General features: G+C 50.9%; 1 protein-coding gene across 4 annotated transcripts in view; it reads left to right on the top strand.

Moving 5' to 3' along the window:
• DENND2A (DENN domain containing 2A) overlaps positions 1 to 27,305 on the top strand; it is a 90,093-nt gene that overhangs the window by 34,876 nt on the left and 27,912 nt on the right. For 2 of the 4 annotated variants that reach the window (XM_053656618.1, XM_053656617.1), the window contains exons 4-9: positions 10,228 to 10,355; positions 12,132 to 12,253; positions 19,590 to 19,790; positions 21,531 to 21,624; positions 22,148 to 22,198; positions 23,312 to 23,499. In XM_053656618.1, coding sequence (XP_053512593.1) covers positions 10,228 to 10,355; positions 12,132 to 12,253; positions 19,590 to 19,790; positions 21,531 to 21,624; positions 22,148 to 22,198; positions 23,312 to 23,499 — 784 coding nt within the window. The remainder of the gene's footprint in view (positions 1 to 10,227; positions 10,356 to 12,131; positions 12,254 to 19,589; positions 19,791 to 21,530; positions 21,625 to 22,147; positions 22,199 to 23,311; positions 23,500 to 27,305) is intronic. The other 2 variants (XM_053656619.1, XM_053656620.1) reach the window with 2 other exon arrangements.

The raw sequence follows: 27,305 nt of genomic DNA, 5'->3' as shown, positions 1-27,305 counted from the left end.
GTCTGCCTATACCATCATGTCATGAAGAAGTGGTCCCTTGGTCTCCTTTTTAATGACTATAAACCTCTTATGTATTTTATTATTCTCCTTTTTTAAAAATGTCTTCACTTTTCTTTCATGTATTTTTCTAAATGTCACTATCGAATTTCACTCACACAAAATGTTATTTATTTAAAAAGTTAAAAATTCCATTATAGTTAACATACAATATCATAATAGTTTCAGGTATACAACACAGTGATTAGATAATTACATAACCAATGAAGTGATCACTCCAATAATTTGGGTATCCATCTGACAATTATATGTTAGTTTCTTTTTTTAATTGTTTTTTACTTATTTTTAGAGAGAGGGGAAGGAAGGGAGAAAGAGAGGGAGAGAAACACCCAGTGCATGAGAGAAACATCAGTTGGTTTCTTCTCACACGCCCCCAACTGGGGACCTGGCCCACAAGCCAGGCATGTGCCCTGACTGGGACTCAAACCGGTGACCTTTCCATGCACAGGCTGGTGCTCAATCCGCTGAGCCATACCAGCCAGGTCTATGTGTTAGTTGTAACTGGGATTCTTGTATTTGCCAAGCTTATTCCTAAGTAGTTTATCTTTGGAAGGCACCTTAAAGATTTCTTACTGTTTCTAATAGTTTTTCAGTTGATTCCCTTGGATTTTATATGTGTATAATCATATTGACTGCAAAGAATTATCACCTCTTTCTTTTTTCTTTTTAAGATTTTATTTATTTATTTATTTATTTATTTATTTATTTATTTATTTTTAGACACAGCAGAAGGAAAGGAGAAAGAGAGACAGACATGTGCCCTGACTGGGAATTGAACCAGCAGCCTTTCGGTTCTCATGCCTGTGCTCGATCCACTGAGCCACACCAGCCAGGGCCTCACCTCCAAACCCTTCCTCTCGCCGAGTTGCCTGGGCTGACCCTTCCGGATCAGTGTTTACCCAACAGCAGCGCTGCCGGCGGCGGTCAGGTCACCGCGCCCCCAGCACTAATGTTGACATTCCTAGCGTTCCACTCTCAAGCACGCTCGTTCGAGGGGTGTTTTTATGTTATCCAGGTAGCATTCATTTATATGTCTCTTTTTACTAAACACTTTTTTTAAGGTTTTACTTATTTTTTTAGAGAGACGGAAAGGGAGATGCACATTGATGTGTAAGAGACACATTGATCGGTCAGCTCTTGTATGTGCCCCAGCTGAGGCCAGCCCAACCAGCTGAGCCACACTGGTCATTTTTTAACTAAGAGTTTTAAAAATTAGGGTCGAGCCCTGGCTGGTGTAGCTCAGTGGATTGAGCACGGGCCTGCGAAGCAAAGGATCGCAGTTTGATTCCCAGTCAGGGCACATGCCTGGGTTGCGGTCCGGTTCCCAGTGGGGGATGCAGAAAGGCAACCATACATTAATATTTCTCTCCCTCTCTCCTTCCCTTCCCCTCTAAAAATAAATGAATAAAATATTTTTTAAAAATTAGGGTCGAATAGTAGATTTTGTCAGATTACTTTTCAGCAACTTTATGCAGTCAGATGGTTCTCCCTTGACCTGTTAATAGTGAATTTAGCCCTGGTTGGTGTAGCTCAGTGGACTGAGCACGGGCCTGTGAAGCAAGGGGTCGCTGGTTTGATTCCCAGTTGGGGCACATGCGTGGGTTGCTGTCCAGGTCCCCAGTGGGGGACTCATGAGAGGCAACCATACATTGATGTTTCTCTCCCTCTCTTTCTCCTTCCCTTGCCCTCTCTCTAAAAATAAATAAAATATTTTTAAGTGAATTTATATCTTGATATTAATCCATCCCTAGATTTTTGGGATGAACTCCCATTTGGTCTGGATTTACTTATTATTTTTTAATTACTGCTAAATTCTCTTTGCTAATACTTTAAGACTTGTGTCTCACTGTTCCATAAATGGGACTGGCCGGGACCTGGTATTTATTTTACTCTGTGTATCAGGCTCTGGTATCAGTGAGGTCTGTAGAAGAATGTAGAGAATTCCTTCTTTATGTTCTGAGAAAGCTTCGGTGCATCTCCAACCCTACCTACCTCCTTTCCCGAACAAGTGCCGAGCCCAGGCCCCAAGTCCGCTGGTGACCTTCTGCTCCCTCCGAGTGCTTCCTAACAGCAGCTCTGCCGCCCCCTCTCCGCGGGTCCTCCAAAGAGGCCCACTGTCCCAGAGCAGGCTGATTCTGGGGGTCTGCAGCCTGTCACCTGGGTCACCATCGGGAACACAGGTCGACCTGGCAGACAGTCATTCCCATGATCTCTTCTCTCATAGCCACCATCTGCTCTTTTTGGTCTTCCAGCGTTTTCTTTAAAACCCACTAGAGTTACTTAGTTTCAGTCCAAAGATGAAATTTTTCTTGGCCAGTTTGAATATGGTTGCGTCAGCTGTGTTTTAAGAATTTTGGCTTTGGATTTTTCATTTTGTTTAAAATAGTACAATGAGGGTGATTAGGGCAAGATGTTCACTTTCTGCTCTTAAAAAATAGAGTGTGCTCTTTATTGTGGTCCCATCTCTAAAACAAAAAACAAAAAAGAAAAGAAGGAAGGAGAAAGAGCAGAGAAAAGGCTCCACTCCGAATTTGGCAGGCTCACTGCCTTCTCTGGGGCAGGAAAGCCGAGCCAGGGTTGGAGAAAGAAGTGATTAAGGACTCGGAGGTTAGGAAGGTTTAGAATTATGCGGCCAGGCTGTGCGCATTAGAGAAGGCATTCAGCTCATTTTCACAGGCTGATCCGTCCGCCTCAGCAGAAGTCAGACCAGTGCATTCAGGTACTCAGTTTGAGAAAGCGTGTTTTTTCTTTCTCTCTTCTTATTTTTACCTTGTCTTTTTCCTCTTCTCTTTCCCCTCTTTCCTCTTCTCCTTCCCTTCTTCCTTCCCTTTCTTCTCTCTTTTTTCCTCATTTCTCCAAAGCCCCAGGAAATTGAACGCATGGACTGATGACTTCAATCCTAAAATGGAAATGAGAAACCCTCACGTCAGGAAATTCCAAAGATAAGGTTCCTGCGGCAGCATCAGCTCGGTTATGTATGTTTTATGGCGTACCTTTCATAATGTTGGCAGGAATGCCTCAAGGCTGACATTGGACAAGAAACATTATTTTTTAAGTATAAGCAGCATTCTGAATTCACAAATATCTATATACCCCAAAGGTTTTAACTCAACTTCAGAGTTTTTTTAGTTTCACTTGATCATATGACAGAGTTTTTAGATCATTATGCGACTAAATAACTACATTGACCAAAATTTTGAGGGATTATTTTAGCATTATATAGCTTCAGCCTTTCCTTGGGGCTTAGCATAAGACTTCCAGAACTTTCTGAGGCCGTGACACCCCAGTCATTTTATGGCCACCCAGTGAAACTGTGCTGTTCCTGAGTCCTTCATTCTCATCTTCTCCAGGACCGTAGGGATCTCCGTAGCCCTCTAGCAGGGCAGCATCCCTCAGCCTTCATCAGTTTAACGGCTGAAGTTCGCTTACCAGCTCCCTAACCCGAACCCTAGCCCTCTGTCCCTGTCCTTAAGAGTCCGTCCTGGTCCACGTTACATCCATGAGGTGTAACTCTAACTACTGTGTCTAGAAACTGAATGTTTAAAAGCTTCAAAGGGGCAAATTGATTGAGATTGAGACCAAAGAGTACTTTGAAAGTGCCTGCAAAGCCTGGTTTTACACATGCGTGTGTTGCAGTAGTAGTTGCACGGGAAAACTGGTGAGAGAAAATGGGGTGGTGGATCTGTATTCTGCACTGGAAGAGTGGCCGCCGTGTCCCGATTCTCACTGGAAGGCAGAGATGGCTGGGTTTCAGACAGTGATGGGTGCAGGTAGCTGTTCTTCGGACGCTCCTGTTGGGTTTCAGACGCAGTGATGGGTGCAGGTAGCTGTTCTTCGGACGCTCCTGTTGGGTTTCAGACACAGCGATGGGTGCAGGTAGCTGTTCTTCGGACGCTCCTGTTGGGTTTCAGACACAGTGATGGGTGCAGGTAGCTGTTCTTCGGACGCTCCTGTTGGGTTTCAGACACAGCGATGGGTGCAGGTAGCTGTTCTTCGGACGCTCCTGTTGGGTTTCAGACGCAGCGATGGGTGCAGGTAGCTGTTCTTTGGACACTCCTGTTGGGTTTCAGACACAGCGATGGGTGCAGGTAGCTGTTCTTCGGACCCTCCTGTTTTGCATTCAGACAGCAATTTTGGATTCAGAGAAAAGCAGAAAGCAAGTGTGGGTAGTCACAGTCCTTGATGAAGGGGATACCCAATAACAGAGCAAGCCGAGAGCTGATGTAAGCAGTCTCCTGCTTAGCTCCTCTGAACAGCTGGTCACGTGCACGCCCTTCACCTGGGTGCTGGGGGCTGTGGGGAGCGACGCCTGGGCCATCAAGAAGAGACTCTGTGGCAGCCAGAGGTGATGAGGGACTTAGAACGAGGCTTCCCTGCTTTCCGGCTGAGTGTACTGTGGTGTTTTAAGGGGCGGTTAATCCCCAGTCTCTCTAAGCTTATTTAACCCATACCTGAAAATAATTCTGGAGGAAATGTATTCAAAACAATTGACTAAAAATTAACTCTAAGAATACAGTTGCTTTATTTGTTTATGCCAAAATAAGTATAAATTAAAAGCAGTAAATGTGGCTGTTAAAACCAGCTTTTAAAATACTCATTCACTTATTCAACCAACAGACATTTAAGGTGAACCAATGTAGTGTTAGGCACGGGAATATGCAGTTCACCAGACAGACCGGGACTCTGCCCTCATCAAACTTACAACCTCGTGACAGAAGCGTGCGACTAGCTACAGGACCATGGTGCTGCGGGAGTGTTCGGGAGGGTCATGTAACCTGTCACGGAAACAGGGCCAGCTCGGAGGGGAAGTGACACTCAGACTGAGGCCTGAGGTTCCCAGGGAAGGGGGACCGTGGGAGATAGGCGTCCATCTGAGTGAACAAGCAGGCAAAGGTCATGGGGCAGGCAAGACTTCATTCAGCCTGCTGAGGACCCTCCACAGCAGCGTGGAGCTCGGAGAGGCCAGCAACAGGGGCAGTTGAGGGGGTGGGAGGAAGAGTGAGGTTACCGCCCCCTCGGCTGGGGCTGCCCCATGGTGTGACTGCAGTGGGCACTGAGAGAAGTGAGTGGTGAGCTCCAGGTAGCGGTCTCGTGAACTGGTTAGAAGTGGGCAGGAGGAGAGAGACAGACGCGGACAGGACTTCCACGTTTGAGGCACAAACATTTGGGTGGATGGGGACGGCCTTCGCTGAAACGGCTTTGCTGGAGGAGGCTTTGGACCTCACGTGGAGAGGGAGGGGGTGAGAGTATGAGTTCAGTTCTGGATGTGTCAATTTTGAGATTCCCGTGCGTCGTGCAGGTGGAGATGTGGGAGGAGCTCTTACGTTAGTATTTCATTTACAAAAGATGGAAAAGTCACAAATAACATACAAAGTCCTACTTGAAATCACAATATTCGGCATCGGTTGTTGAAATTTGGTCATTACATGAATTATAACCCACTTCAGCAAACTTACAGAGGGCCAATCAGGTCACTCCAGCATTTCCACAACTAAGAAGCACCCAAATCACATGATAATTGGAGGGCCCAGGAGGCGAACTTGGGCTGTGAGGGGGTTGCACCCCCTTACCAGGCTGAGGGCTCCTTAAAGGCAGGGACGCCTTTGCGTCACCAGCTATGCGCTCTTCGCAGCCCTCAGAAGGTGTTTATTAACCGTGTGGGCTGCTCGTGGGACGATGTGGAAATACGTAAACAAGAGTGAAGCCAATGTAGATGCGGTTATAGAAGCCTTTCGAAACTTCCTTTCTCTCAAAGTTAATATGTAAATAAAGGCATTAAACCTTTTTTTCAGGTTAAAAAATATTTTTATGGAAAGGACTTAGCTAAGCGGTTAGATGATTCGTTTAATCACGTTTTTCTTTGGGGAACCTCATCACCTCCCAGAGCCACATCCGGAGCCACCCCCACCCCCACCCCCAACCCCCAACCCCCAATCCCCAATCCCCAACCCCCGTCCTTGGAGGCATGTGTGCAGGTCATAGAAATAGTGCTTAGGAGGAACTGTGTGAAGTCATCGCTTGCAAATACCAGCACCCAACCGTGATCAATCAAACTTTGTAACTGGAACTCTCTCCCAGTGACTCAGGAAACTGGGTAAAGATTTCTGGTTCCCCCTTGTTTTTTTGTGTGTCCTGTGGCTTCATGTTGATTTACAATTTTCTTTGGCCCTGGCTGTTGTGGCTCAGTGGATTGAGTGCTGGCTTGCAAACCAACAGGTTGCTGATTCAATTCTAGATCAGGGCTCATGCCTGGGTTGCGGGCCAGGTCCCCAGTAGTGGATGTGCAAGAGGCAGCCACACATTGGTGTTTCTCTCCCTTTATTTCTCTCTCCCTTCCCCTCTCTCTAAAAATAAATAAATAAAATATTTACAAGAATTTTTTTCTCTGTTTTATATGCTTCTTGCATAGGAATTAGTCACCTGAAAACCAACATTTAAATACAGACATGGAGAAATCTTGTGATGAATTCCCTTGCAAATTAAATAAAGATTTTTGCAATGTGAATAACCATCTTCTAATTAGTTTTTTTTTTAGGAAGTTTCTAGTTTTTAAAAATTTTATTTTTCTAATGCTATTTTGACTGGTAGTAGGCACCTTCTGTGTGTTGGGAATGGAAGGCAAAGTACAGCTAAACTCTTACATTAGCATCTTGTTCCCGGAACTATGGAAGCATCATAAAAACGTCCAGATCCTGGCTTGAGCCCCCTGGATGTCTGACAGCGGCAGCTTGGATGCAGGCTGACCCATCCCAGCGAACCCCAACAGATAGTCCAGGTTGGGTTACATATGTTCTAAGTAAGTGAGCCGCCCTCTGGGGCTTGGCGAGTTGAGAGCATGCAAACATCTGTTTTGTTACAGCATTTATTATTAAAACATTTGAATTATCAGATGTTATTTCATAGGTACTTCATAAAATTTTCTCATTTTAAAATTTGACCTTTTCAAATACTGCTTCATAGGTGCCTCAAATGAGATTTTTAAAAAAATAAGAACAATTACAGAGCTCTTGCCACGGCAGAGCCAGGCATAGCTGCAGCCCCTCTCTGAAATTTAAAAAAAAGTCCAAGCTCAGCCAGGGTCATGCTTGAACTCCGCGTCTCCGGGGCTTTCCCTGCTGGTGGCGGCCACCTCTGCGTCCCTCTCACGATGCCAGGAGTGGGGCTTTCTGGCATTTTGGCAGAACCGGCTCAGCCCCCAGGGGAGGGACCCCGCCTGCCCCCTCCTTTTTCTGTGGAGGTTCGTAGCTTCTCTTCGTCACATAATTTAGTTCCATGATGAGGGAATGAGAGGGCCTGCTGGCTGATTCACAGCAACGTGAAATGTGATTTGTGTGGAACATTAGTTCAGGTTCATAACTTCAGACTCTGGAAACTGGGCTCGTTCTAACCTGCGAACTGTGGCTGCAGCCTTTCTCATGCATTGCCTGGTACTGCATGCTCTGCTCAGGGCCCGTCTTGTTCAGAGCACCATCTGCAGCCAGACTCCCTGTCCACCACTTTCTCCCAGCGTGGCCTTGAGCAGTTCATCTAGCCTCTCTCTGGGTCTGTTTTCTCATTCTTCACAAGGTTGTTGCGAAGCCCAAATGTGCTAACCCCGATAAAGCCCCTAGTTGGTCCTCAGTGTTGTTGAGCGGGTGACTCTGTGATCTCCCAGAGCAGTTTGCCTCTTGTCTGGCAAATCGAGGTGGTGGGCACCCTGAGCGGTCCACCTGACAGAGTCCCGTGGGCTCGCCCAGGAGCCGCGGCCCACTCCAGGCCACCGCGCTCTGCTCTCTGTCAGACACCTGGCTGATGCCAGCCTGGGCACACGTGTAAAGAAAAGTGGGATCATGTAAGAAAAGGCGTGAGAAAGTGGTTAGGTTTCACCAGAAACTCAGTAGTGACAGTTTGGAGACAGTTTCAGAAAAGGGATGCACCAAGATGCCAGGCTGAGAAGGTGAGGGAGAGAAAAACCAGGGTGCTGTGGTGAACTAGTGCTTATACTGTCAGAAAAGTCTCCACACCCTGCCCCACGCCCCACGCCCATGGGAAAGGTTGGCAAGGAAGGTGAGAAATAGCAGAACCACCAGGGTCATGGCTTCAAATGAAAGTTTTTAAACATAGAGGAAACCTGAGCATGTTTAAAGAAAGAGAGGAAGAAACTAGTGAAGAGGCAAAGCTTTATTTAAAGTGCGAGAAGTCCTCAAGGTTTGGGAAGCAGGCTGCGGGCCTCTGCCTGGCTCTGCCACCCCATCTCCCGGCACCCTCCGCCCGTGTTCCCCACAGGCCCGCTTGCTGAACAGCTGTCGTTTCCCAAACGCACCACGCGCTCTGTAGCCACAGGACCTTCGCACGTGCCCTTCCCGCTTCTTGGAAAGCCTTTCTTATCCTTCAGGTCTCAGCCTGGACAAGTGACTTTCCCATCGAGGCCTTCCCTGGTGCGTCGCCAACCAGAACGGAGGCCTCCTTGATGGTCTCATTTGTAGCAGCCTGTCCTTTCCCGTCACTGAACTTACACATTCATAATTCTGCACCTGAGCTGGCGGAAAGTCTGTCTTCCTTTCTGGTGCGTAAGCTCCAGAGGCAGGGACACACTCGACTTATTTATCGAACCCTGAGTGCGGGGCCTCCCACACAGTAAGTGCTCAACGTAAAACGTCTGCTGCGTAAACTGCACGGGCTGCCACTTGTTGAGTGCTCGCTGGGTGCTGAGGACTTCACCGACATTCTCTTTCTGTTTCAGCCTAGGGAAGTGGTTCAGCCAAGGTTAAAAGGCTTGTGAATGGAGGACCCCAGCCCTGTGTCCAGTGGGGCACCCTCCCCGGGGGCCAGGGAGAGATGGGGAGTGTGGGTGAAGAAGAACACCTCACATTTCCAAGCACTCTACAGTTTAGCATTTGGCTTGTTTAGAAGACTGTGCTAAACACGTGAACGAGAGGAGAGCCGTGCTTCCTGAGCTGTAGCAGGGTGCTACCCACCCCCACCCTCTCTGAGGAGGAGTGAAGGGCCAGGACCAAGGTCAGCTGGGGAGTATGTCCTGTTCATTGTGGAGGGATCGCATGACCACCTGAGTCCAATTCGAGGAAGGCCCGAGTGTGTTCAGTGGAAATTCCTGACAGGTCTGCCGAGGCAAATCCGAGTGGGCAGGGCTGTTCTGTTCCACCTGGAGGGGAAGTTCTGGGTTGCTTGGGAGAAGGAGAAGGAAGGAGGGAGAGAGGACAGTGTGGGAGGCAGAGTGGACCTGTGAGGTGGCCGACGTTTCATGTGTTACACAGTAGGATGCACCTCGTGACCCCGTAATGTGTTCAGTGAAGTTACAAAAACCATAGAAACTTGAGTGATTCTGATCCACACTATCAGGGACCACCCGTGTGGATGTAGGGTGGGGTGGGGTGGTCAAAAGCCATGGAGTGAGCCAGGCAGCAGGCAGAGACCCGGCTGGGTTTGCACAGATGTCTAAGGGGCAGGGTGAGGCATCTCATGGCCTCTGGGCTTCATTCGGGTGATAACCATGCACATGGGTGCAAGCAGGGAGGGGCCCAGGCCTCTGGTCTGCTCTGCACTGGCCACCACTGCCCTTCTCTTGTTATTAATGTGTGTGCTCTCTAAACATTGTGGGACATTTGAAAAGTTCAGGGAAGAAAAAGTAAAGAGAAGCCAGGACCCATCCCTCAGTCCTGAATGAACCTGACAGCAGCTAGTGTGTTTTACTTTCTTCTTTTTCTTTTCTGTCTATGTGTTTGCCTACAGAGTTGGGACTGGCCCTGGCCAGTGTGGCTCAGTGGATCCAGGGCCAGCCTGTGAACTGAAGGATCCCCAGTTCAATTCCAGGGCAGGGCACATGCCTGGGTTGCAGGCCAGGTACCCCGTTGGGGGCGCTTGAGAGGCAACCATGCATCTCTCGCACGCTGATGATTCTCTCTCTCGCTTTCTCCCTTCCCTTCTCTGTAAAAAAGTAAATAAATATTTTTTTAAAAGTTGGGACTGCTTTCTTATTTGGCAGAAGAGCATTCTTTCAAGTCAAAGCCACATCTCATATTTGAGTATTTTTATACCTTTTTACAAAAACCAGAGTTGATTTCAATAATAGGAACTTTTGCAAGAAAAAAATTTTTTCGGGGCATATTCTCTGAACCAGCCCAGTTTGACTTGATTCTTGTTTTTTTCCCCCTCCCGCTTGACACAACCCAGGAAGTCCTATGAGTTCGAAGACCTACCGCAGTCTCCCCTGGAGAACATCAGGGTCGACTGGTACGCACAGACACAGCTGGGGCTCACGCGCACTTTGTCAGAGGAGAACGTCTACGAAGACATTCTAGGTAAGGGGCCAGATGGACTGTGTGGGAGTGAGCTATCTTCGTGCAAGGAGAGAGAAGAAATGGGGCTGGGGCGTGGAACACACACACACACACACGTACGTATTCAACTCGGAGACATCCCTGTGCTCTAGTGAATGACAGAGCAGGTAGGTGAGTGGAAGAGCGGCCCCTGGTGGAATAGGTGAGAAAACACGGGGCCAGGGAGAGAGGGGCTGTGAGGGTTGGGGCCAGGAGGCGGCGTGTCTTGCTCTGGAGAGCTGGAGCTTCGAGACCTGTGATAGAATCTCGGCTTCGCTACTTCTTAGCTATATGAGAATGAACTGGCGACTTGACGTCTCTGAACTTCAGTTCTCTCATCTGCACGCCAAGGATGCTGATAGCTACCCTATGGGGTTGTTTGAGGACTGGAGAAAGTGGTACATAAAATCCCTGACTCAGAGCAGGTGCTCAGTACATCGTAGGGGTCCCTGCATGAAGAAAACTGAAGGACACCACACTCCTTCTGAAACCGGAGGAGCGGGGCACTAACGGGTCATCCAAATTCAGACCACATGGAACGTCTGCTGGTGAAAAAGAAACTGCAGCCCAGCGCTGAGGAATTCTCTCAGATTCCAGAGTCAGGTTCAGATTCGCAGAGTCTGTGTGTATTTAAATGCAGTGAGTCAGCTCAGTCCTAAGGAAAGATGAAATCGTACTGCCGTTTGCAACGATGCGGATGGATCTTGAGAATATCATGCTAGGTGACATAAGTCAGACGGAAAAAGGGAAGAATCATATGGCATTGCTCATACATGGGCTATAAAACTGAAAGCAACAAATAGACAAAGAAAACAAAAAACTCATTGACACAGACACGGGGGCTCCCAGAGGGGAGAGTGGGGGCAGGGAAGTTGTGAAGATGAAGGGGGTCAAATGTGCTCGTAAATACGGTGAGAGAAGATGACTGGACATTGGTCGGAGGACACACAGTGCAGTATACGGCTGATGTGTTACAGAATTGTACTCTTGAACCCTACATAATCTGTTTAACCAACGTCACGCCAATAAATTTAATAAAAATTAAAAAAAAATAATTTGGTGAGTTCTGGTGTCTTCAGGGAAGGCCCCGGTTTCAGTGGGGTGTCAGCTCAGAGCAGCATCTGCATGTTGGGGGTAGGTCTGGGGGTCGGGGAAGAGACCCACGTGTGTCCACAGGGAAGGGGCAGGCACGCACGCACACGTACACACACGCAGTCAGTCCCGGGGTGAACTCCACGGTCGGCGGAGACGCGAGCTTGGAGGAAAGGCATGTACTCAGCTGAGCCCTTTGCATTGCAGCGCAGACTGTGAATGGCCGTGCCCCGGCTGCGGAGGGGCTTTCCATGATCAGCTCCCTGCAGGGAGCGTCTGTCCCCTGCAAGTCCCAGCAAAGATCCTGGGGCTCACTCTGACTGAGTCAGTTTAGGTCCCTCATTCACCTGCAGAGCCTGGGAGTGCCTTGCAGTGATCGGCTCAGACTTGGGGTGTGAGCCCTTCCTGGCCCTGGTCACTGAGGCAGGGACTCGGAAAACTGATTGGCTATAGTCTTGCAAGCGGAGTGGAATTAATCTCAGACGTCTAAGAACGGGAGACAGGGAGTTAACTCCTGTGACAGTCAGGGTCTGTTACCAAGGGGAAAGGTGGGCGGGTAGCAAGACTTCAGAAAGCCCCACTAGGAGAGGCCGGGGCATTGGGTAGACCCAGGGATGGAAGCTTCCTCAGTGTCCCCACCTCCTGACCCGCTGCCTGTGACCACAGATCCACCGATGAAGGAAAACCCTTATGAGGATGTTGAATTGCACGGTCGCTGCCTGGGAAAGAAGTGTGTCTTGAATTTTCCTGCTTCTCCCACCTCTTCCATCTCTGACACGTCCACCAAGGTATGAGCCCCCAGGGGAGTGTCGGGAAACAAGGGGTCTCGGCCCCACGGCCTTGAGCAGCCTGGAGCTCTGGGTCACCCTGGGACGCCGGAGCACCCTTGCCACCCGGCTCCCCAATGTGCACCAAGCTGCCTGCTCCTCCGGCCTCCAGTTCCCCTGGAGCCCTCTGCTCAGCAGAGCCTCCTGAAGGGCCATCTTAGCCGCTGCGGTGTCAGAAACTCCTCCCACTAGTGAATGAGGTAGTGTATGGCTGCAGAAGAAGAATGTCGTAATTACAGAACTGGACACACAGAACCGAAAGGCATGGTGCAGCAGCAGTCTTTATTGTGTGCCACCATCTGTGGGGTGTTTAATGGAAGAATGTGCATATGTGTAGTCTGGTATGTCTGTGCATGTGAAGAAAGACCTCTGCAAGGGTGAGTATGGGTACCTGTGCCGCCGTCTGAGTGTCTGAGCACCTGGAGGTCAGGGTGGAAGCCTCGCATTCCTTACAGAATAGCCTTTCAAACCTTGCAGGTATGTGCACATAGATAGTATAACTGCATTAACGGACGTGATCGTCGCAGCCCATTGCCCACAGGACTGAATTCACAGTCCTCACCAGAGCACTGAACTTCCTCCGTAACTGGTGCCCGGGCACCCGCTGCTGCCTCATTCTTAGCTCCTAGCCAGATATGGCCCACAGGTAGATTGCTTGCTGCTGCACTAGGCCATCCCTCCCTCTGGCCTTGGCTCTTGCCTGAACCTCTCCCCCACCTTTAAGGTTGCTCGGTCGTGCCTCCCTCAGGAAGCTTCCAGGCCATCTCAGGCCCCGGGCCCCTTCCCCGCCACTTGCCTGCAGCATTCAGCGGGCTCGAGCCTTCATCTCGCACCAGACTGTGGATACTGCCTGATGGTACCGCTTACTGGGACAATTCGAAGTCTGATTTCAGTCCCGCACTGTATCTTAAAAACGTCATCCCAACCGCACTGTAAATTCCTCAGGGTCAGTGAGTACACTGTTTCTTTGTGTCTCCCGTAAGTAGCAGTTACACAGTTATGCAGCGTTTAGGTGTTGACAAAATTGTAAAGGGAGCCGCGCCCAGGCTGCAAGCCTCGGTGTGACCCCACCGCGAGGGTGTGTTTCCAGCCGAAGCAAAGCAGCCGCGCTCCTCTCCTGGGCCCCCAGGCCAGGGCAGCCTCCGCCGGCAGGTGGGCCTGTGGGGTCAGCACACGAGGCATGCCTTTTGTGCTTGACAATCACAAAGGGGATCTTCGGGGGCCACCGGTCTCCCTGAAGAGAGTTGAAGGTGGAACCTGTCATGCAGGGTGGACCGTACAGACCCAAAGCAAGTGGCACAGCACTTGCAGGGACCAGTCGACTCCTCTTTTCTCCTCCCGTGGAAGGGAGTGTGGTGGTGAATGGTCAGAGACAGCCATGGAATGCGCTTTGTTTTCATTGGAATATGGACGTTGTCCACACTTAGGAAATCCTCAGGGAAGGCTGTCACCCGAGTCTGCCCCTTCACGTCCCACTCAGCACGGCCCACCTTCCACTCCATGTGGAGAGTGAGCCACACGGCCTCTTGGGAACAAGTAAACTGCCCACGCAGAGCAGCCCTGCATGCAGAGCGGGCGCCGCTTCCTGAGGCCAGAAAAGAAAGCCTTAGCCCTTCCCGTCCCCTTCCTGCCAGGCTGGAACAGTGCAGGTCCTCTGTCCCCAGAATCGAGAGACAAGTAGGCAGCCGAGCGAGCGAGCACTCGGAGGTTGTGAGGCAGCTCCCCCGCTGGAGGGTGACCAGTTGCCCTGTGCGCATGTCCGACTGCCACTGAGCCTTGGAGGCTCCGGTGCGTCCAACCTTTTGGTGTCTCTGGGCCACACTGGAAGAAGAAGAGTTTTCTTGGGCCACACATTAAATACATTGGGACACGTAATCACAAAACAATCTCATCATCTTGTGTCTGGCGGCATCCACAGCCACCCTGGGTGGCATGTGGCCCGCGGGACGCAGGTGGGACACCCCTGTCAGCAGGCTGCCGTGGGCTCTGTGTCCATACGCCTGCCTCTCCTCTCCCACATCTGGGAGTCTGGGTTGTGCCCCCGTTCCGGGACAGCTGCAGACTTCTCCACTTCCTCCGTGGAGCTCCTTGAATATTCATGCCACATCTGGGCTGCATCTGGGACCTCAGAACGCGCTGAAGCGGTCCCTCTGTGGCCTTTCCCTCTACCAGCCACAGAAAGATCCTGAATGATATTGAAATGTCAGTACATTACATTACATTGGGATTTTCACCTTATTAGTGGGTCCCAGCAGAAAGGGAGGGTTCTTTGCACAGACTTGCCCTAGAAAGGAGCAGATGTCCAGCTGAGGGCGGATGCTAATACAGTGCAAAGACCTGAGCCAGGGCTTGCTCTTCTCCTGCTCCGTGTGACCCACCACCCCACACCTCCAACACACAGCAAACGTGGTAGGAGCTGATGTTTACAGAAGGCTGATCTCAAAGGCTAATATGAGATCTTCTTCTTTACGTAATGACCCCAACGGGAGAAGTGCATCACTAATCAGCACTCTCTGGTTGCCTGGATAGCCCCCCACACCACCTCCCACCGACAGATCATACGGGGAGGCAGCATCCTGTCGGGGGTGCAGGTTCGAGAGCCTGACCTCCTCCATCCAGAATCCACCTCGGCCTCATGTTAGCCGGGGGACTTGAGCAGAAGGATCTCATTGCTGTGCGTTTCTTTCTTCATTGGTAAAATAGGAATAATAATGATAGTACACTCCTCTTCGGAGTCTATGAAAGATCATCAAATTAATACCTATAAACCACTTAGATTAGTGCCTGCAAGGCAAACACTATTTATGTTTGCTAAGTACACGGAGAAACACTTTTCGGTATATGTTCTTTTAAAAATAACCTTATTCTTAGAAAGTAGAAATAAGTTCTCATAAAAAGTTTTTAAATACTGAAAGGTGTAATTAAGAAAACAAAACTCATTTGTAATAGACTTTTGTTTTTTATGTTCATGTATTTTCTTTTTCCTGTAGTAGATTGTTATTATGTGTGCGTGTGCATGTTTGTGTGTTTTTTATAGGTCTTTTTAAAAATTGCATGTAGTCCCACACCCAGAGACAACCACTGTTAACACGCTGGTTCATTTCCTCCCAGGCTGTCTCACACTGTACGTGTGTGAGTGTGTGTACGTTAAAAAAAAGCTTTGGGATTATACTGTGTAAATAGTTGACTGCTCTTTTATACATAGTGACCATGACTATTTCTCCATGCCATTAGTTTTTTTAAAAAACAGTTTGTGTTGTCTGAGTGATGGTCCCTCATTTCAATGTCACGTGGTCTCCCTCGGGGAGGCAGACAGCTTCCTGGCAGCCCAGCCCCCTCGGCCCCACTGGGGGGGGGGGGGGGGGGCCAGCCAGGGCTCATCATACCTGGTCTCTAGAAATAACCCAGGAGGTTTCAAAAGGGGGTCCTTGTCTGCTTTACCGTTTTGGACACCACAGATCTTTTTGTAGGTCCACTGTGAATCCAAAGTCTGTAAGGTCAGGGAGCCTGTGGGCTCTGCCACCAGGCTAGTCCCTCCACAGAGGCCACTCCGTAGAGACAGTGGCACCGGGCGCATCGTTGTCAGAGTGTGTTGCTGTGAGGCGCTCTGATCAAAACCTGGAGCCCTCTCTGGACCACAGTCATCCCAGGTCCTACAGCGAGCCCCCTTTTCATCCGTAGTTCACACGTGGCAAACTACTTCTGGTCCTCTGGTTTTGTAACTAGAGTTTCACTGAAACACGTCCACACTGGTTTGTTCACACATTGTCTGTGGCTGCTCTTGCACTAAAGTGGCAGAGCTGAGTAGCTGTGACAGAGACGGGAAGGCCCACAAAGCCTAAAGTATTTACTCGCTGGCCTTTAAGAAAAAGCTTGCTGACCACTGCCAAGTCCAAGATGTGTACCCTCGCTTTCCACGGCTCCCACGGGCAACTGGGTGTCTTCACTGGTGCATCGTCCCCTCAAGGGCTCCCCTTGGTCTGTCTGCTCCTCCTCATTCTGTGCCCGTTCTCGGTCCGTGCTGCGGACTCAGTGATGCTCTCCCCACCGTCCACCAAGTCCTCTTGTCAGCGGCTCAGCAGCCACTGAAACTCTGCCCCTTCATGGAAGCTCCCTGGACACGTGCACTGTTTCGGGTGCCCTGGCGCGCACGCCCCGGGCCCCTTCCTCCAGCACAGTGACCCCTGGGAGGTGCAGCCCACATCCCGCCTCCCGTCTCTCACCCTTGAGAAAACCGAGTGCCGTGTTTCATTCCTCTCCGTTTTCTCTCTTCTCAGTCCTGTCCACACGTCAGATGTTCTCTGAACAGACACTACGCAGTCTGTCTAATGGAAATAGATAACCTGCTTTTGGCCAACGATTTGACAGGAGATTCCAGTGCAGTGAAAGAATTGGGGCCATTTCTTTGGATTCCATCGCAGACAGAATTTGGTCTTTAAAAGAAGGCTCATTATTATTTCTTCCTCTTTGGCTGGTTTAATTATTACGATACCCATAGTGAGCAAACCAGGCGACTTCTTGCTTGGCTCAGAATGGCAGTGCCCAGCCATGGGTCGCTCCCTGTAGAACACGGCAAACCAGGCAGCGGGCCAGGTGAGCAGGCCAGGGGCCTTGACGGCGGCAGGCTTTGAAAGGCAGAGGGTCTGGAGTTGACTGTCACACACTCCTTGGAGCTAAACAGTAGCGGGGAAACCAATGGAACGAAATCAGCCTGTTCTGTGAGAGTTTTAAGATGTGATAAGTGTGGGCTTATAAAATGATAGAAAAAGAAAGGCTCATTTATTTAATGAAACGGGGATAAGTTAGCCTGGGGAAGAATCAACTTACACTAATATACAATAAAATAAATTACCGATGGATTAATGAATACATTATGTTCAAAATAAACTAAGAAAAATTGAGAAAAATGGAATTAAGTATTTATTAAACCTCTAAAAAGGTATAGATTTTCTACGCGACGATTAAATCACTCACAAAGGAAAAGATGAACAGATTTACAGATATAAAAATGTTATGTGAAAAATACCACATAACCAAAATAAAAATATAAATGAACCACATGGAAAAACACACAGTAAAACTGACAAATATTTAATATCTGATCTATACAGGGAACTCATCCAAATTAATAAGAGAAACACTGGGATCCCAAAAGGTAAATAGTATACTAAAGACAATGCAGTTTGCACACTAAGGTATGAAATAAGTCAGTGTCATAAGAGGAAGAGAAATAACTTATATTGAATGCCTACTGTGTATTAGGTTCTCTGCTAGGTGCCTTATCTAATACATTAATTAATTTTAAAAAGAAACTTTGCGACCATATTTATAGTATAAAATATGAGACTTGGAAGTACCTTTAGAAAACATATAGTCAAAGTAGTTATTTTATTAATATTTCTTATGTTTTATATATTTTCCTTCGTGTGTGTGTGTTGATTTTATTTATTTTTAGAGAGAGGAAGGGAGGGAGTAGGAGAGGGAGAGAAACATCCATCAGTTGCCTCTCATGCACCCCCTCCTGGGGACCTGGCCCACAACCCAGGCATGTGCCCTGACTGGGAATGGAACTGGTGATCTCTCAGTTCTCAGGCCAGCACTCAGTCCATTGAGCCACACCAGCCAGGGCTGATATTTCTTATTTTAGTGAGTAGTTAATACATTCATATGGTTCAAAATTTTAGGAGTATAAAGGTAAACAGTGAACATTCTTCCTCTCACCCGGATCCTCTGTTTCTCTGCCCTGGAGCAACCATGTTAGGTCCTTGTGCATCTAGAACTGCGCATGTACCAGCGGAATAGCTTCAAACACACGCACACATGCATGTCAGCCTGCCATACTGACTCCTCCACACTCTGCTTTGCATGCTTCACGGTACATAGCGGAGGGAACCTTCCGCATCCGAACACTAGGGTTTGTTACACCTCAGTTGTGTCATGCCGTGTGGCTGTGCCGTGATGTATTCGACTGGCCTCTGCTGACAGACACTGAGGTCATTGCCTTTCTTTCGTGTTTACTCGGGATCAAGGTGCAGCGCACAGCATACTTCACAAGGCGCAGCTTTCCTGGTACAGTGTAGCTGCACCAGCGTGAGCACATCAGTAGCACAGATGCCTAGGGGTGGAATTTGTGCTGATACGGCCAGATTGCCTCCCCGTGGAGTTGTGCCAGTTTCCAGTCCCCCTGTCGGTGTGTGGAAGTGGGAGAGTAACTGGTTTCCCTCGCTGGCACAGTTCAGCGAGTTACATTGTTTTGTCTTTGCTGCTCTTTGAGTGAAAAATGTTTCTTCACCAGCATTTTAATTTTCTTTTATAAGTGAAACCTTTATATTTCTTAAGAATCGTTGTATTTTTTTCTACAAATTTTCCATTCTTTTGCCTTTCTTCTGAATTGTTATCCTCTCATTTGTTTGTAGTATGCATTAGAAAAATGAGCTCTGCCTGGCTGGTGTAGTTCAGTGCATTGAGCACAGGCCTGCAAACCAGACAATCGAGGTTCGATTCCCAGTCAGGGCACATGCCTGGGTTGCAGGCTGGTTCCCTGCAGGCCAGTTCCCAGCAGGGGACGCACGAAAGGCAACCATTACATTGATGTTTCTCTCCCTCTCTCCTTCCCTTCCCCTCTAAAGATAAATAAATAAAAATCTTTAAAAAAAATTAGCTCTGTGAATTACACAAAATGTTTTACCAGGGGTTTTTTTTTTTTTTTTTAACAGATCTTATTTATTTATTTTTTAGAGAGAGGGGGAGAAATAGAGAGAGGGAGAGAAACATCATATCAGTTGCTTCTTTGCACGTCCCTATGTGGGAGCCTGGCCCACAACCCAGGCATGTGCCCTGACCAGGAATCACACCAGTCTGCAAGCTGACACCCACCCCCTGAGCTACATCAGTCAGGGTGTTTTACCCATTGTTTTGTTTGCCTTTTGACCTTCAAGCAGCTGAGGCCCAGAGACAAGAAATTACTTGTAGAGGAGGCACTTAGCTTGCCAGGGGCAAGGTCAAAGGTAGGCCTAGGGCACGTACTGCCTTCCACACCGTGTGGCTTGGATTGTCAGAAAGCCTTCTCTGGGAGGCTACTGAGCCAGGCGAGTCCCACTTGTCTAGAAGAGAGAGTGTGGACTGCGTCCTTGGTCAGGCCGACTTTCCGTAACTGGGTGGTGCTAATGCACCTGCACCTGCCAGCACAAACCCCGGTCCCCGTCTCCAGCTCATGGTCTCTGTCACCAGCACCACCGGTGACTCCCGGTCAGTCCCCTGTGTGTTCACATACCTTCTTTATTTTTTCTCCTCACAGCAGTTATTGTCCAAACCTGCCTTTTTCCGGCAAAATTCAGAGAGGAGGAACTTCAAACTGCTGGACACTAGGAAGCTGAATCGGGATGGAATGGGGTCCCCTTCCAAACTCAGCCCCCCCTCCACCCCCAGCAGCCCCGATGACACTTTCTTTAATCTTGGAGACCCACCGAATGGCAGGAAGAAGAGAAAGATCCCCAAGGTAAGGCCTGCGACAAACTTCAACATCAGCTGTGCCCCCACCCCACCCCCGCCAAGGAAGGCTGCAGAGGTGCCTGGGCAGAGACCGCCACTGCGCTCGCTGCAGCCTGCCTCCTCGCAGGCCTGGGGGGCCGGGGAAGCCAGCAGGGTGGGATGCCTTGTGGCCCAAAGCCTCCCACCTCACCACCCTTCTCCCAGCCTCAGCGACTCTGCCCATCCCTGGCAGCGTTTGCGGCGCCCAGCCTCCGAAGGCCACATGGTCCCCCTGCACGGCCTCAAGCAGCAGCTCCGTCCGCCTGCTCTGGGTCAGAACATGCCAGTGTCTGCCGCAGGGCAGCTCTGTGCAGAGCCTGGGCTCTGAGGCAGGAGTGATCAAAATACACCTTTCCTGGCTCTTTTTTATTTCCTTAAGATTTCATTTATTTTTAGAGGGAGGGGAAGGAAGGGAGAAAAAGAGGGAGAGAAACATTAATGTGAGAGAGAAGTGTCTACTGGTTGCCAGTTGTAAACGCCCTTACTGGGCACTAAACCCATAACCCAGGCATGTGCCCTGACTGGGAATCAAACCAGCGACCTTCCACTTTGCAGGACGATGCCCAACCCACTCAGCCATGCCAGTCGGCGTTGTTTTTTTTTTTAAATAAAAAGGGAGAAAGATGTATTGACTGGTGTGTATGCGGCTCCCTCTTGTTCCTGACCTGAGATAGAGTGAGCGCCTTCTCTGGCACGTGACCACTCTGCTCACAGAGCACCCTGCCCTGTCTCCTGTGGTTGTTACAGATGCACCTCGGTCCTCCCTGCTAGCTCGTGAACTCTCGGAGAGCGGGCGCCTGTCCCCTACAGCTGTTTCTCCCTCACAGCTCCTGGTAGAACCCTTTGCACATCATAGGTGCTTTGTATTCAATCAAGAAATTCACAAATATTTACTGAGCCCCTACTGTGTGCCAGGCGCTGTTCCTTCCCACGCAGGGCCTGGTACAGCACAGTCGAAGGTCCCCACCCACGTGGAGCTTACCTTCTGTGTTCACTGTGTTTGAGTAAGTGGAAGGGTGTTAACTACACCGTAACTGTCTGCTTTCTAGTTATTTTTGGATGCTCAGGGGGGAGATTTTGAATGGGTTTAAAATTTCCCTCCTCTCCAAAAAACAGTTTAACCTAGCAACTCACTTGTTTACTTATCATACTTAGTTTCAAAATTGTGGTAAAATGTGTATAACGTCAAACTTGTCGTTGGAACCGTTTTTAAGTGTGTGGTTTGGTGGCATTAAGTGCACTGCTCTGTGGCGCTCACCAGCACCCCCCAGAACCTCTCGTCTCCCCAGCCTGGGACTAGGAGTCCGCCAAGGCTGACTCACTAACTCCCCATCCCCCGCCTCCGGCAGCCACCATTCTCCTTCCTGTCGCTGTGAACTTGCCTGTGCTCGTCCTTCATATAAGTGGAGTCGTGTAGTATTTGTTCTTTTGCGGTTGGCTTCTTTCATTTAGCACAGTGTCCTCAAGGTTTATCCATGTTAGACAGTAGGTCAGAGTTTTCCTCCTTTCTGGGCTGAATAATATTCCCCTGTGTGTGCGTACCACAGTGTGTCCTTCCATGCTTCCATCGGTGCCGGGGGAAAGGTCTCCTCCCCGCCCCCTTTTCGGGCCCTCCCTCATCCTGGGAGAGCACAGGGGGTGAAGGGCCCCCACTGCACACGGGGAGGTGGCCGCTAACACTGGCCTTTCTTCTCTCGGTGCCCGGCAGCTGGTGGTGCGCATCAACGCCATCTACGAGGCTCGGAGGGGGAAGAAGCGGGTGAAGAGGCTGTCCCAGTCCACGGAGAGCAGCTCGGGGAAAGGTGGGCGCACCGGCACCGTCCTCCCCGCCCCGGGGGGTCTGAACTCGGGTCCTTCCTGGGAGCAGACAGCTGTTGCCTCGGGTCGGCTCACCCGGGAGCACAAGCTGGCGTTTTGTCAGTGTCTCCAGTGGCCCCAGGATGGCCCACCAGGCAGGGGCACAGCTTGGTGGCATGTCCTCGGCTCCTCTCTCCCTGTCCCTCCATCCAGTGAGCCCAGGGCAGCAAGCTCTGACCTAACAGGGGAGCAACCGCTTCGCTCAGCATGCGTACAAGGGGCCAGTATCTTCTGCTATAATTTGATACCGGTACTATCTGATCTAGGGCCGAATTAATTTGGAAATAGACTTGGTTAGACATGGCTTGTCCATTCCATTTAAATAGACAAAAGGGGTCATTTAAATAGCCCTTCTGAACTAGAAATCTTGGTTTTGTGCTACCTCATGTAAAAAGTTCCTGCATCAGAAAAACTCACGTTCTTCTTTCCTTTCCTTTTCTTCCCTCCCTCCCTCCCTCCATCGTCTAGTGACAGATGAGAACAGCGAGTCTGACAGTGACACGGAGGAGAAGCTGAAAGGTAGGACCGGTTGCCGTGCAGGGCGCGTGCAGGTGACGAGGAAGCTGCAGGCACGACCCTGACCCCTTCACGGGAGGGACGGGACAGCGCGGCCCCGCACGAGCTTGTCTGCAGGGCGTGAATGTGAACATCTGAAGGGACGGGGGGCCCGCAGGGTGCTCGGGGGCGGCTCAGTCGTCGGCACAATGAGAATGGGCCTGTTGCACGCTGGAGATCCAGGGCGACTACACCGGCGGGGACCCGCTCCTCCCCGGTATTTCCGTCGTGTCAGGCGTGGTTCACGCCTGAATGATGTGCAACACGGCCGGCCTGCGACTCCAGACACCTGGGGCTTTGGCCCTGCTTCTGTGAAAATGGCCGTGTGATCTGGAGAAACTCACTGACGATCTCAGGGCCTCTAGTTCCTCCTCTGTCGTGTGACGTCAGTGACATGATTGCCCCTGTGGATCCCAGCGTGGTGATTTAGGTCAGGTGCGGCGGGGTTTCTGCGATTTCTCAGACCCCGGCTGGAAGCTAAAGAAAGCTGAGGGCCAGGCCTGCCTGGTGGGGCGACGCGGCCCATCCACCCCGTGGCCCTGCCCGGGAACGAGGCGGCTCGACTCCACCGCTCAGAGTGGGGGCCGGAGAGAAGGCAGGTGGGGGCCCTCCAGTGAGTTTGGTCTCGCTGGCTGAGTCACACAGGATGTTTACAAAGGCTCCAGGAGCTCTAGCGTTTGAGTTTGGTCACATCTCACCATGTGAAGAATGAGGAAAAGGAGTGAGGAGGGGAGTCCGAGTCCCCACCTCACCTGACAGAGGGACACAGGTCCAGGCCCTGCCCCAAGTCCAGACAGCGAATCCGGGGCGGAGCCAAGGCCTCCAGTTCCAGGCGACTGCATCCTCTTAGCCTGGAGGCCTGGCGAATGTGGCTCCTCCCGGAATTTTGGCGAGGTTCCCCAAGAAAGAGTTCATACTGATTTGTTAAATGTGGAGACACTTCTTTAGGGTTGGACAAAGCACTGGGAGCTGGGAGCTGCACCGCCTGTTGCGGCCTGTGCGACTGCACGTCAGAGACTGGGTGGTTTTCAGGCCGCCTCCCCACCCCTCCTCTGTCTCCTCTCTCTGGCTGCCCAGCTCACAGCCAGCGCCTGGTCAATGTGAAGTCCCGCCTGAAGCAGGCGCCGAGATACCCACCGCTGGACCGGGAGCTTGTGGAGTACCAGGAGAGGCAGCTCTTCGAGTACTTCGTGGTGGTGTCATTGCACAAGAAGCAGGCCGGGGCCGCCTACGTGCCGGAGGTCACCCAGCAGTTCCCTCTGAAGGTATGGCAGGGCGGGCCGGGCCTCTGCGGCCTGCCAACGTGTTACCGGACAGGGACCTGGCGCTGGGCGGGTCTGCCTGGGGCGGCTGGCAATGTGTGGGCTCTCGACTTCATGCGGGACAGATGTCACAACACCAGTCCAGGTGACGGTGAGGGTGTGTTTACTAAAGCTGGGACAGTGAAGCATGGAAAGTCCGAGCATAGGAGAAGCAACAGGAGAGCCCAGGCGGGGCTGCCTTAGCTCACTGGGAAGTCAGAGAAGGGGAGCCTTGGGGGCAGGTCCAGGGGGTCAGCCTGGGACGGGCTGCGCTGCCCACTGCTCCCCTGGTTGCAAGTCTCAGGGGACCCTTAGAGTTTAGGAGGCGTGTGCCTGTGGGGGAAGAAGTGGGGGAGGGAAGGGCATGGGCTGCTCCCCAGAGGGAGAGTGTGCACGTGCTGGGCCCTTTGTCTTGAGTTTGTGTCTCTCTCGTGCCGGTGGGAACCCTGGGGGCGGTCTCAGGGAGGGTTTCAGCAGGATATCACCAGTTCTCCAGGTGCCCTCCTTCAGGGTCTGGGCAGGGGGCCGTTAGTCCTTGCATCTGGTCTTGGTGTCCTCGCCCACCTGGTTTTTCTGCTTTTCTGGGCGTGGAGCTGCAACACGGCTGAGGCCTAGATGTCACCTCCAGGGAGGTGACCTTCTGCACCTGGCTGTACACTGCTCAGCCAGTGTGTTCAGCTCTCCATCTCCCTAGTCCGCTTGTCCTGGCTTCCTGGCCTGCTGCAGCATTCTTGCCAACACGGTGCAGGGACTCATGGATTTGGGGAGGTACGGGAGTCTGACGTGGTATTTAGAATGTCAAAGTCAGGTCCCAATTAGGCTATGTCAAATGAAGAAACTCCTGCTGGAGAATTTGGGCGATCCCAGGAGGTGAGGTTCAAGGACATAGAGCACGGTCAAAAATACGTATGGGACTCCTGTGCTGACCATACCCTCCCCTGGCCCCCCCACCCCCGCCTCCGTATCAGCCACACGTCCCCTCCTGCTCTGGGGCCTCTCTCCCGTCAGGCACACAGCTCCCCCTGAGGACCTCTGTGTGCGCAGGCGCAGGAACCCCGTTCTCTGCTGCAGGGCCCGTGGCTGTGGGGGTGTGGCTCCTCCACGCATTAAATTGGGGCACCTACAGCGAAGTGACACTGGATACAGCCTCAGATGGCATGGCCTGCCCCCTGTAACCTACTCTTAGGCCTGGACAGCGGGACGGAAGGGTCTCCACCACATTCTGGTTCCGTTCGTCCAGAATTGGCTGAGGCCCTGGTACAATTCAGCCTGTTCTCCACTTGGCCCCAGGGGCTTCAGAGGTGAGCAGAGTGTGTTTTCTGTCCTGGAGGAATCCACACTCTGGCCGGAGGGCACAAAGTAAGCACACAGAGACTCGGCAGGCAGCGTGTGACAGGCCCAGGGCTGAGGGGTTCAGAGAGCACCTGGGGTGGGGAGCTCACGCCCGGGCCCCCCAGGTTCTCCGTTTGCCATCCCCACCTGTGTCTCCCGAGGCCCAGGTCCAGCCGTCCCTCCCCTCCTGTCCTGGGCCGGCCTGCCTTCTGTCCTGCCCAGAGTGGCTCTGCACAGCAGCAAAGCCCCGTCCTTGGAGCTTAGGGTGGAAACTGCAGAAGTGAAGGCACCAGAGGCACCAGCCCTCCCAACTGGCACATGGTCGCCTCTGGGGACGATCCAGGGAAGCCCCTGTGCTGTGGACCTGCCTAGATTCGGGGCAGGGGCCGCCCCTGGTGAGGAGGCTGCTGCTCATGCTCCGCTGACTCACAGGACAAGTGAGAGCCAGGCCGGAAGGACCGTGCTGGCATCCCGTTGACTGACCCTCCCCAGGCCGAGCTCAGTGTTGCCTGCACGGCCGCACCCAGTCAGCGTTCCAGGAGTGAGGGCACTGATCGCGTAGCCACTGAATGCTGGCTTCCAATGGCATCTTCGGACTCCCAGACGTCCCCGCTAAAACTTAGTTTGGGTGGACAGCTGCACAGTCACTGATGAAAAAGGGGCTCACCAGGAAACACATGAGGAAAAGCCACCTGGAGCCCTTCCACCCAGATGGGCACCTAGCATTTTGTTGTGTTTTCGTCCAGTCTTCACACACTCTGATTTCCTTACAAAACTGCGATAGTACAGCGAGGGGCAAGAGCAGGTTTACAGTTTTTATGTGGAAGATAACACCATGATTAATAAATAATACAAGAATAAACTGTGTGTTCTATGTATTCACAACTGTAAGCCTACTTTGCCCCACCCTGTACATTGTATCATTTTTGTATACTTTGTGTGCTGTTTTATAAACCTCTCGGTACTTATAAACATGTTTAATACAAGTCCTGAGTCGTCACTTTTGGAGGATGTAATGCTCCATTATGTGGGTGTGCCCTAACCCAGCCACCCACCTCCCTCTGCTGGGAACGCCCCGGGCTGCCAGGTGTCCTTAGATGTGTCTTTGATGTGCGGTGGTCATTCCACACGTGCCCTTTGCATGCCAGGCTCTTTCACGCCTTCTGCCTTTGCCCACCTGCTCCATCAGATGGACCTTTTCCTCTTTCGTTCTCCTTCTCATTTCTAACTCTTTCTCGTGAGCTTTATGCCCCACCCCATAGACCCCGTAATCAAGGTGCGTCCTCCGTCTTTGCATGCTAGGGGTCATTGTCGTGTTCCATAAAATGCCTGATGTCACGCAGCTCTCTCTGTGGCAGCCCATGGGGACTGGGCTTCTCCAGCCATCTGGGGCGCTGGCCTTGTTCATGAGAGGGGTCTGCACGTGCCACTCCCTGCGTGTGCTCCTGTGTATAAGAACACGTGTGTGCACATGTGGCTTGACAACTCATACGTTGATGACAGCATTGTGGGCAGCACATGCGTCTTATCTGGGGGCGGCTGCTGCGAATGGGAACCGGCCGGGCTGGGACGCGCAGCAACCCCTTCCCTCCGAGGCCTGCGCTCCGGTTCCCCGGTGCCGCCCCGCTGTGGGGAAACGCCACCGTTCCATCTTCTTCCCTCTCTGTAGTTTGGGGTCTTCAACTCTGGCGATTAATTGCCCTCTCTCTGCCAACAAGTCCCATTTTTGCTTCTCTGCAAGGTTACCCAACTGCAGTCAAACATCACTGCTTCGGCAGCAGTCTGAGCTAGTGAATTGTCAACTTAGACTGTCCCAGAACCAGATGGGATCTTCTGGGTCATGGATGGAAGAGAGAAGGATTATAGAGAAAAGAAAGACTGTTTATTCTGAAAATGGAAAACTAAAGGACAGTTAAGGACCGGCTTTAAATCTGTGGTGTACAAACTGTGTTTTGTTCATTGGTAGTTGCCTCAACCGTCAATAGCAGCAGCAGCTGCAGTCACACCGGATTTAGCCTAAAGGGAGTCATGCTAGAGTCGGGTCTGAAGCTGAAAACCATCCGCCCAGAACTCTGTCCCTTTGGAGGCTGGCTTCAGCGACCTCCTCTCTGACCTTCCGCGGCCTCTGTGAAGCAGGCAGAAGGCCTGCTGGCCTGCAGACCTCAAAACTGTCTGCAAGGCTGGTTTGAAGTGGAAGTCAGTGGGAAGCCTTGAGAAACCAAGTAGGAAATCGATGGAAATACTATAGAAAGAATTTAGATTATACATTACAATTTCCTAACTTCAGAAATTCAGACTCCACTCATTTCAAATCCAGGTATTTCAAATTACCGAAGATAACTTTAGCATAATTTATTTTTAAAAGGAAATTTAATAAGGATAAACCTATCAACGACAGTAAAATCACAAAAGCCAGTCACTCTTCCCAACATTTTAAA

The sequence above is a fragment of the Artibeus jamaicensis genome, unplaced genomic scaffold, assembly GCF_021234435.1.
Source record: "Artibeus jamaicensis isolate MK-2021 breed Jamaican fruit bat unplaced genomic scaffold, CSHL_Jam_final scaffold_2172, whole genome shotgun sequence".
NCBI lineage: Eukaryota > Metazoa > Chordata > Mammalia > Chiroptera > Phyllostomidae > Artibeus > Artibeus jamaicensis.
Note: the sequence above shows the minus strand (reverse complement) of the source record. Positions and strands in the feature narration are given on the sequence as shown.